The 12210-nt window shown below is 32.0% G+C and overlaps 1 protein-coding gene across 1 annotated transcript; it reads left to right on the top strand.

The window, feature by feature from the left end:
• Nucleotides 1-179: 179 nt before the first annotated feature.
• LOC127698391 (DDB1- and CUL4-associated factor 4-like) lies at nucleotides 180-11966 on the top strand. Its single transcript, XM_052201841.1, has 6 exons — nucleotides 180-254; nucleotides 4959-5694; nucleotides 6590-7428; nucleotides 8115-8282; nucleotides 9514-9628; nucleotides 11424-11966. Exons 2-6 carry the CDS (start codon nucleotides 5007-5009, stop codon nucleotides 11639-11641), a joined length of 2028 nt encoding a protein of 675 aa, XP_052057801.1. The 5' UTR covers nucleotides 180-254; nucleotides 4959-5006; the 3' UTR covers nucleotides 11642-11966.
• The last annotated feature ends 244 nt before the right edge of the window (nucleotides 11967-12210 follow it).

The raw sequence follows: 12210 nt of genomic DNA on the forward strand, positions 1-12210 counted from the left end.
AGTCAAAAGTTATTCATGATTTTCTGTGTAAATACATTTCACAATTGAACTATAAAGCTAGAAATTTTGATTCAATTTAAAATGAATGAAAACTAATACTTGTTAATATTGACTCACAAAATGTTTTTAAAATTCTTTACATAAAAATATTGAAAGAGAATTTGCAATGTTTATCAACCATTAAAGGTAAATAACTCTACATTTCAAGGAAAAAATACGGAATGAGCAATATTGTCATGAAATAGAATGTCAAGGTAATAGTCCTTAATTTGAATTATCGAAAAGCTCTCAAGTCTGTTAACATCTATTATTATCACCAACCGAGGAAGATATGCAAGCTATGCTTGACAAATCAAAAAGATATTCGGGTAAACATACATATAATTTATAAAAATTATACATCCAACCAAAAGTGTTACATTTTACAATAAATACAAATAAGGTAATTTAAAAACTGCTAAAACCGAGGGTCAGTTCAAAGTGAATGATAAAACCATGCCAGCTGCTACCCAAATACACATTTGGGTATTATAAGGACAATAAAGGAACAAAGTAAAACAAACGTCCAAGACAGAATCAGCGTAGACAGAAGAACTGTATAGTGCCTTGTGAACACGTTAGGTCTTTTCACCGCTGAACACCAGCGCACACCACCGAACACATTAAAATACCATCTAACACACCTAAATATATTGTTTTCATCTTTATTTATATATTTGACTTACCTTCTGAACGAGGATGAATATGTTTATACATACATGTATATATACACAAATAAATATGAAATGATAACGAGAACCAAAAAGAACAGTCTTGCAGGGCTGTTGTCAGAACAGTACACTTTCAAGTCTAACATTTTTTTAAATATAATTATTGTGATAATTTAACATTAAATAAAATGTTTTAACTTATTTGAACAATTTATTTCTAATAATTGAAAAGTAAAGACCATAAGATAATATACAATGAAATGCAGACAATGTAAATCCGGAAAAAATATTGCTGGATCTGGAAGCCTTTTTTTTAATATTGATTCTCAACTTTAACATCACTAATGCACATACAAATGTGAAAAACATGACAATAGGATGAAATTTTACGTAATTTAATCGATTTTATTGTTTTATTGTGTAACATTACTGTTTTTCTTAAGGGTAAGTGGTCTTTTTGGGTGTTTGGCAGTGTGTGGTGGTGTTCGGTGGTGAAAAGACCGACCCTTGAACATTGTACTTTGAGTACATACATTGTAGTACAAATGAATTGAACCCTAAAACATCCTACATCATATACAGAGTAAATGTTCTGCCCATGTATGAATGCAATCCCATTTGAGATTTTTTGCCAGAAAGATTTCACACTTGGTAGGATTGTTTTCCATCATGAGTAGTTGGCCATACTATTATTATTACTATACTGTCATTTTGATTTGACCATTTTAAGAGAGCTATGGGACTGTAAATACCTTTGGCATATTGCAGAATACTCACACCTTGTTTTCCACAGTTGTCAGTCACACAGGGGTGGGGGTATTTCTCTAGTGCATATCATTTTTGATTCAGCATTGCTGGATCTATGTGATCACTCCAGATTTGTAGATGGTGCAAAATTCTAAGATAAAGACATGTCATGAAAATAATTATGTGTTTCTATGACTTGCAGAAACTTTATACACCATTTTAACCACATCAACTGCCAACTTTTAATATGTTATTTGTCTCTAAATTAAGAAAAGGTTAAAATCTATATTAAATTGCCATTTATATATAAATGTGGAAAATGTGATTTATCAAATTTTAGCAGTTGATAAGAATAATGCAAGTGTTTTATCAGTATCTTATGTTCCTGTAAGCATTTGGTTCAAGATGTGTATTGATATCAGAGTTGATTCCCACAGATTTTTGAAATGCTATTGTTCCCATTCTTGCATTAGGCTAATGAGATTATTGATACAACAACAGTATGATGGACAGCTGCCACGATTTTCAAACAATTACACTCAAAGGTGTAAGTATTAATTGGATTAAACTCCACTCAAATGCAGTCTTATTTGTTAGTCTTGTATGTTTTTTTGATTTTGGTTCATTTATATGTTTAGGAGTTTAGTATGACGTCTTTTCACTGAACTAGTACACAAGTTTTGTTTAGGGGCCAGCTGAAGTCCGCCTCCGGGTGTGGAATTTTCTCGCTGTGTTGAAGACCCATTGGTGGCCTTCTGCTGTTTTTATACAAATGCAAAAATTTTTTGCGGTCATATATTGGTATCACGTCGTCGTCGGCGTTGTCGGAAGACATTTGGTTTCGGGACAATAACTTTAGTTTAAGTGTATGGATCTCTATGAAATTTAATCAAAAGGTTTAATACCACAAGAGGAAGGTTGGGACTGTTTTTGGGGGTGATGGTCCCAACCGTTTAGGAATTAGGGACCAAAAAGGGGCCAAAAGCATTTTTCTAGTTTCAGGACAATAACTTGTGTATAAGTATTTTGATTGCTCTGAAATTGTACCATACTGTTCAATACCGCAAGTAGAAGGTTGGGATTCATTTTGGGGGTAATTGCCCAAACCATTCAGGAATTAGGGGGCCAAAAAGGGTCTAAAACAAGCATTTTTCTAGTTTTCAGACAATAACTTGTGTTTAAGTATATGGATGTCTCTTCATTTGTACCACATTTTACAAAAAAAAAAATTTCTTTAAAATTAATTTTTGGAAAAGGGGGGGGGGGGGGGTAAAAAAAATTTGTTTGGGGGGGCAATTTTTTTCCTAAAAAGAAAAAAAAAAATTTTTGGGGGGGGGGTCAATTTTTTTCCTGAAGATTTAAGAAATTGTTAATTTTCCAAAGAAAAAAATTGGGGGTCACAATTTATTTTGCTAATTCTCTGTATATAGTCTGAAAACAGATTTCCTAAGTATTGCGCAACAGCACTTTGTATTTCACAACAGCAAGAAATCTTCAATTGAAAATAAATTCAAGTCATACAACCAATTTCAAACATTTATTCTGTGTCAGAAACCTGTAATGTGTCAAATATTTAATTACAATCCAAATTCAGACCTGTATCAAGCTTGAATATTGTGTCCATTTTTGCCCCAACTGTTTGGGTTGGACCTCCGCAGTCGTATCCAGCTGCGCTCTGCGAAGCAGTTTATTTACTCTTAGGTCGGGTTGTTGTCTCTTTAACACATTCCCAATTTCCATTCTCTATTTTATTAATTGTTATATTAATATATCATGACAGTTGATAATCTGTGTATTCAATTTATTACACATCTAACTGAATACACAAAATTTTGGCCTCAGTAGTTGTAAAATCAGTGTCATAATCATCTGAAATAAGTTAATAATTAAGGTCTATTTAAGTTACAATTATCAGTAATTTGGTTGAAGCAATAAACACAATTGCATACCTTTTTTGAACTGCCCCAGCTGAACTGTCATGATAGCAGGGACTTCAACCAAGCAGTTCATGGTCCATAAACTCTTCTCAGATGTCTGTTCATGAAAATATGGCACTTTGAAAGCCGTTTAAGAGTTCAAAGTCGGAAAAACGTGAAAAGTAGCCAAAATCAGGTGGGGGTGGGCATCTTTTGATGGCCACTACGTAACTGGTAGTGACTGTAGGTATAAACTATTATCATAAATGCATGCATAGGTGGTAAAGGAACACAACGAGGTATAATATGGCCAATAGGAATCTAGTCTGTAAAATCTAGGTCACCGTTTTGTCAAAAATCCGTAAAAACGGACATTTAGGCACACCTGACTTGACAATAATAATTCCCCAGCAAGACACTTAAGTCCAATATACTCCCAGTTAGCATGAATGGACTGCTGTAACTATAGGGTAATACTTGAATGACAAAGGAAAACAGTCTGGTCAATGTTCACCTCTCAAGGTCGTTTAAAAATCGGAAAATAGACGGAAAATTTACATTTTTCAGTGGGGGTGGGTTCAAACCCACGGGAAAATATTCTACCTCCCACCCCACCCCCCACCCATGCCATCCGCCCCCAAATCTCAATACATAGTTTAATAGATGAGCATCAGTTACAGCATCAAGAGTCTGCTAATTTGCATATAATTTGCATATGATTGCAAATTTTCGAAAATGCCTGATTTTCCAGAAATCTCTTGGGGGCGAATGAGTTAATGAAGAATGAACACCAATTTAGATAAAAATTAGTTATTTATTTTTGGTGTTGTTGAGAAAGTGCATTTTAATGCTCTTTCTGGAAATTATTAAGCCAATTATTAATGGCATATAAAAAATATGCTATACATTTGAAGATTTCCCTTAACATTCTTGTCAAAATCAATGAATTTCAAATGTTTCTAAAAGAAGATGCAAAAAAATATGACAGTGTTTTCAATTGAAATACCAAATATTTGCATCAATATTGCAAACTTCTCCATCTTTTGGCATTAAAATAGAAATTTTACAGTGAGATTATGGAAATAAAGATAACAAAATAAAGTATGGTCAGAAAAAATGTCTAGACTAGCTGCAAAATTGGCTGAATCACAACATCCATGATGCTTTGATTTTTTCATTCATTCATACTACATAGAAGTTTGTAGGAATGAAATGTAGGTATATACAGATATGTATCACTTAACAAAACAATTTTGGTACTCCATATCATTTTATAGCATGTCATAAAGTCTACCTAAAATTCTTAAGATTTAACTGCCATATACCACCTTTTGAGTTATATGTGATTGAAATGGCTTCAAACAAAATGTAATGGACACTATCTATTAGATTCCATATTTAACCCCTTTTCCTCATTACAACTACAGGGGTGTTTAACAACCTTGACTGGCTATGAAGCACTTGCATGGTCGGTTATCCACAAAACAATGTAACGTACTTGGAACTCTCATGTCAAAATTTTTTTTTTCTTTACAAAGAAATTGATGTTTATAAAATTAAAATTAAGAATTCTAATATTTTGTAGGTGTAGTATGGAGACTAAAAATATGCATCAGTTAAAGTAAAACAGATTATGTCATCAAGATTTACAGAATTGTACAAAAAGAAACGAGGAAAGAAATCTAAACATTTGGAGGATTCCATATCCAACGATGAGAAACATAACAAAGGAACAGTAAAGAAAAGCAAAAAAATTCAAAGTTGTGGTAAAACCTTAAAAGGACAGATTGAAAAGAAGCATGAGAATCTTTCCCTAGATCATTCAAAATTGTCTGAGAAAAAACAAAAAACACAAAAGAAAAAGAAAACGTCTGAGACTGGAATTAAAAAGTCATTTAATGATTTAAAAGCTGAAGCTGCACCCCGTTCAAAGAAAAAGTTGAAAACTGAGTCAAGAAGTTCATGTTGTAATTCTAAAGTGAAGACTGAAGCTGCTTCTTTTTCAAGAATTAGTAGGAAAGAAAACCAGATACACAAAACTGACAAGAAATGTAAAGAATGTCAAACTTTTGTACAGAAAAGTAAGACTGGAAAAGCAGAATTCAGGAAAACAAAACAATCATCAAGATGGAAAACAAAACATAAGCAAAATACAAATAATATGGCATCCTGTAGTTCAAGTTGTGAGGGTTCCACTTATTTTTCTGAAAATTCTCTCATTACTCCTCGAGGTTCATCACAAAACAAACATCAGAATAACCACAGAAGCTGTTCCACAAAACTTCCAGGAGATGAAAGTAGAGAAAAACAAGTCATACCTGATATCCTTTTCAAAGTAATAAGCATTGTATAGATTCTAAGTGCATTTCTGTGCAATTTTTAAACAAAGAGCTCATTGATCAGTTTTTCTATCGTCAAATTTTAAGTTTTTCTGTAATAACTACTTTGCCTGTTTGATCCCAATGTCCTTAATATAAAGTTCCTTATTTTTCCTATTTTGAAAAAATCATATTCCAGATTTTGATTGGTAAGTTTTCAAATCATGTGTGTACTTCTCATCTTGTATATGTACTGCAAAGCCAAATTTGATCTAATATAATAGGAATAATGATCAAAAGGCTCTATTTTTTATTTTCAAACAGCCAATGCATTTATATATAACATCTGTACAGAGATGCAATAACATTAAAAAAAAGAAAAACATTTCATTTTGGTCATATTATTTATTTTGATGGATCTAGATATGTTCTCATTTCTTTTGTATTACAGTTACATTAAATGATTTGAATCCAAATATTTTTGAAATTGATAGTATTGATGTGGTGTGCTTAAAAAAAATTCTTATTTGATTCTGAATGTATAGCATGTCTAGTGAACAAATGCATTCATTCTGATTCCTTAGCATTGGACCTCTATTGGAAATTGTATGTACTTCATTACTAGCTTTTCTGAATGAAATTTGGCAAAATAATGTACATGTAATGCACCATTTTGTTTACATTTCATGAAAACAATGAAGCATTGCAGAAATATTTTTCTAAAATATTATTCATGAAAAAAATAACCTAACTTTTAGTCTCATCTGAAAGTAGCAGTTATTTTTTAAGCAAGGCTTCAAGTTAAAAGTCTAACAGATAAATATTTGAATACAACAACTTAATACCATTTGAGAAGAAAAATCCTACATTCATGTTTTTATGCCTTAACAATATCTACAGCTTCCTGGATTTTATTATGATAAAGAAAAGAAGAAATATTTTAAAATTTTGCCAAACAATAGTTGCATTGGCAAAGCAGTTACCAAGGAGGCCATTAAAATGAAAGAAAAAGAAGAAGCAAGAAAATCTGATTTGCTGAATCTGGTAAAACCTAGGACAGAAACTCCAAGAAGACATCAGCTCTCTGTCTATGATAATTGTCTTCCTTGTGTGACCTGTAATTTTCAGCAAGGTCTTTTATCAAGGAGGCAGTTGGATCACACTATACATAAAATTAGGTTAAAGAATTTGAATACAACCCCACAAACTAGAATTCAGATCTATTCAGATATAAGAAGAGATTGGCTTGAAAGACTTGAGAATGCCACACAGCTTGAAATGATTGATAATAAACATATCATTGGATTATTTTCACTAAAAGACTCCATGATCCAGAGAATTCTGTGGTTAAAATTATCAGATAAACCCAGTTCTAGGCAAAAGGACAGATTGTCCTTATCAATAGATCCATTTCCTAGTTGTCGTTACTACCAGTCAGCTGTCAAAATCTCAAGTATGAGTCTCATTGACAAAGACAGTGTGTTATATACAGGAATGGTTTATACTGGTACCCCAGAAAGTTTAGTCTTTATCAAAGGGTTTGGTGAGGGCTCCAGTAGATATGAAGTATATTCCCTTGGCCAAAAAGCAACATGGACTTGTGCCTGGAACAAACATGCAAACCAATTTAGTGTTGGGAGTGAGAAATGTGGATTACTATTAGATGTCCAAACCAGGAGACTTTGGGAAATAAATACTCACAATAGTGATGTACTTTGTCAAGTTTTCTCAAAACAGGTATACTCATAGTTTACACTGTCTATTTTATTTTTTGTGTGTGAAGAATAACAGAAAGATTGTATGCATGGATTTAAAATTGTTGGAAAATTTATTGTATTAAGTTACTTTTAATCTATACATTGGGTTTTCTTTCCTGTTCTTAATTGGGATTCAATGCAGTGATAAAATTTAAATATCAAATACATACATGTAAATATGGATATGAGAAAAACTGTGACATATAGATTTTAGTAATGGAAAGTTAAAAAAATATACACACCTTGAGATCAACAAATTGCATTTGACAATAATCAGTATTTACCTAGGACCTTATAACACCATGGTATTGTAGTGCTATATTTTTTACCATGATGCTATATATCTGAATAGATTTTTATAATAGAACGTATTGTAAATGTCGTGCTATTATTTCAGAGAAACAGTGTTTTTTCAAATCCTTTGAAATAGGAACACATCCAACACCCTATCAGTCATTTTGTCAGTTTTACCCCCAAAAAAATTACTTGCCTGAAATTTAACAAACGATCTTGTACCCTTTATAGATCTGTAACAATTAGAAATAAATTAATTTTACTTTTAAAAATGGTTTTAAATATGATATTAAAATTAAATGTATAATGTACTTCAAAAATAGGATGAATGATATTCTACAACATGTATATTACTATATATGTATATTACAGAATGGGAACTGTTTGTATAGTGGTACAAGGAACAGTCAGATTTTCACCCATGACCTACGAAGTATATCAACGTATGCTGTCAACCAGCTGACTCAATCTTCTAGTGTCTGTGGATTACAGTTACTACAAAATGATGTCCATCTATTGGCCAGTGATGTGAAAGGACAGGTAAAAATTAAAATTAAAAAGAGCATACGTTCAGATATTCATACAGTACATTCAAACAAATTCATCTGTTAACATTTTCCTTGTAGCTGTCAATCTCATGCTATGATTTAAAAATAGGCAAGATGGTCACCTATAAACTTCTTTTTTTCTAATTCTTTCTCACGATATCTGGCCCTCAAAAGCTGCCTAATTACCTGGCTAACATTATTGGCATTATTGTAGAACATAGTACATGTATTTACATATGGATACCTATATAATAGTAGTCAAAAATCATCATTCTGATGCTGTCATCTGTTTTTCTTGGAAACAACCAACATTGCCAATGTTATATAAATAAATAAAATAATAGGATTAAGGTACCACTTTGTACTGTTTAGCTAACTAGACCCAAAGGGCCATGTAAGCTATTGCCATAACTTGGAGTCCATCAACGTAAACTTTTACAAAAAATCTTCTCCTCTGAAACCACTGCACGAATTTCAACCAAACTTTAACAGAGTGATCCTTAAGATATTTATTATTTAATTTGTTTATTTTGTTCTTGCCAATCAACCAACTCGTTGCCATGGATAGGAACACAATGGTAAAAATGCATTTATTGTCTGATATCTTGAAAACAACAATAGATAGATAAAATTTGACTGGGCAAAAATGCTCAGAATGTCTTTCGTTTTCATTACAAGTATGAGATGACTCCTTATAGAATTTTGAGTTTTTTCATATTACCTACATATATATTTAAATATTTGACAAGTGAGTGGTTCAGGCTCGTAGGAGCCTCTTCTTTCGGAATATAATGATTCTATTGGGATGAATGTTTGTGAAATAGTTCTTTGGTAGTGATGGATCAAAATAATATGTTATCATCAAAGGGTTGCCATTTTGATGACACATTTGCATTATACATTGTACTATCAAAATTTCATTCTTTGTGTCAACAGTTTATTTACATTTATTTGTGTTGAAAGACCTTCTGGGATGATATACTCTAAACTTTGGGACACATAAGCTAATTCAAACCATACTTGGGTTGAATTATCACATTTGATTCCAGTTTCAAAATTTTATCCACTGTGTACTGTGTAGACATTGGGAAACAGCATAACTGGTACACAGAGTAAGTCGATAAATGAATTATAGATAGATGTAAAGGGAGCAATACTGTTTCTCCAATTTTCTGTGTTAAGAAAAGTAATAAAGATAATTCTCTATTATTTCTCTATTTTAGATAAACCTATGGGATTTAAGAACTAGAAAGGTTGTAACAGAGTATTTAGGAATAAAAAATGAATACTTAAGGATACCTATACATGTTGACCAGTCTGAAGAAATTGTTTATGGAGGTATGTAGAAAGATTTTAATGTGTAAGGCATATTAACATGTCTTAAACAACGGCTACATTTACTACTTTTTACTACTATAAGAAGTTGAGTACATTTTGGTAAGTACAAAAATGTATTGCCCATTCTTTTGTTTGATCAGATTTGAAATTACATTTCATTATCCAGATACTTTAACTTCTGGAATCATTGCAGGAGTACATGACTGACCAGCCCCCCTCATAAAGCTAAATTTATGGTTAATGCAGACATTTTACCTGTTCCAATCCAAACTTTGTTTAGTTTGAGGCCCCCTCCGCACCCCTTTTTTCAAAATCCTGGATCTGCATCTGAATAGTATTTAAGAACTACTTTTAGCTCTTCAAGTAGATAGGCCCTTAAATCAATGCTTGTATTGCGGTTTCTGTTTTACTGTCACGGTACAGTTAAATGGCATTTAAGTAAGTTTGAAGCACCATTTAACCTGGTTTACTATTAGAGAGAAATTCAAAAGGTAGACTGTGGTGTAGAACCATGGTCATCTTTTGAACTTCTTTAACATGGGTATAAAACCTTTTACTTAACTAAGGGGTCTGTTATTCGGTTGTACAAATACGCATGCATGTCTTGTCGAAATGGGAACATTTAATCCAATGCTTTGTGTCTAATCTCTCTGTACATTAAAGAACCATTGCAACAACTCTTTGAGGGTTCTGAATGTACACTGTTGCAAATCAAAATGTCTGTCCCCTATCCAAGAAACCCTCATTTTCCAGTGACAGTAGAAATTTTGCCCTTCACCCTTCAACCCACTTAACATAACCTACCTGTTGCATTAATTGTTAATTTGCTTGAATTCACATGAAATATTTGCCACAGGGCATTTAGCTAGCAACAATTAATCCATTATAAAGTGTCTATTCCATGTCAGAGTCAATCACATATTGAAGAGAGTTAGAGAGAATTTCTTGAAGTGCAGCCAATATATATATATTGAACATTTGGAAAATATCTTTTTATTTTTGTATGAAAACAAGATATTCCTTTTTCCTGATAGCATACACTTGTGAAAGAGATGATCTAACTCAATATGTATTTTTAACTTCACAAGTGTATATGATTTCATTACTGTTTTGCATAATGCCACCTTATAACATTAATTAAAACACTTATAAGATTGGACATTTTGGTTTATGCAATATTGATTTTGTAGGATTATTGTCTTTTGTTTAAAAAAACTTTATTTATTTCTTCCAATATAAGTGTTCATTAGCTAACTAAACTACTGTTTTCTTTGATATTCATATTATTTTCTTCATATCTTTCTTGCTAAATTTGTATTCACAGCATAAGTAATTACTGTTTTCCTTGGTAGCAGTGATATTCCAGAAAGATTATTTGTGTAAATATCATATTCTTAAGGATATAAAGGAGTAAGAGCAAAGACTAGTCGGCTCCTAGTCAGAATAATGTGTCCGGGTCAAGTGACATGTCTTCCTGTGGACCGTTACCTTGTGAACTAGCACATTAAAAATCTAGATTTGCATGTCGGTCTAGTACAAAGCAGGGTTAATATTCATTTTACATTATCATGTTCTCGTTCTGAATATAAATTTAATTTGATGCTGGACTTTAAACAGCCATCCATACCAGGTAATATTTTAACTGGATGTTAGGATCATTATCTACCATAATCACAGAGCAAAAAAAAAAATGATGCGCTAAGGAGATTAATTTTTTAAGCAATTTTGTACAGGTTACTAATCATTTAATATATCAGCTGTGATGAACCTAAAACCATATTTAAACACTTTTCAGTTGACCAAGAAGGATATACAAGATTATGGTGTTTACAGACCGGTGAACTCTTGAAGACTATTCCTCCTCCAATGGCAACAAGTTATGATTTCTTCCCATCTGTGTTATACTCAAAGACATGGAATGATAGACAGGGAAATACTGGATTATTAATGGGACTTGGAGATAAAGTTTATGTTTACTCAGATTATACCGAAATGGCTTTAAATGACTGTTAAAGAGATAGTGTGTGTACCGGTATGCCTTGATTTTCTGGTCCTAAGTATACATTTTTGTCAAAGGGATTGAAGAATAGACTGAATGTTTTCTGGTTTTCATTCATCCAAGATTAGAGTGTGACCTTGAGGGTATAGCATTTGCAGATAATCATGTAATTGATAAACACGATTTTGAAAACACTCAGTAAAAGTTATTTAAATTTACAGCTGATAAATGTTTTTATAAATCGTCTAAGTACTTATTGTCTCAGACAACCATTATACATTTTACTTTTTTTTCTTTCCTTTGTAAACAAGAAGTTTTAAATAAAAGATAAGAAATATAGTCTATAGTTTGTATTTATACCGGTATGTTTTTTTAAACTGTCACTGAATTTTTGCAGCATTTCATACCTTTGAACTTTATTGCTTATCTATATTACTAAAAAATGAATAGGGTTGAAATTGGATGTCTCGTTTTCTTCTTTCACATAAAATCCACGAATATTGTTTTATACCACAAAGGGGTAATGACCAGCGTAGTTTATTATGTGTTCATTTCAAGATCTTTTGGGGGGTATTTGGGGGTT

This window comes from Mytilus californianus, unplaced genomic scaffold (genome assembly GCF_021869535.1).
Source record: "Mytilus californianus isolate M0D057914Y unplaced genomic scaffold, xbMytCali1.0.p SCAF_4, whole genome shotgun sequence".
Classification (NCBI taxonomy): Eukaryota; Metazoa; Mollusca; class Bivalvia; order Mytilida; family Mytilidae; genus Mytilus; species Mytilus californianus.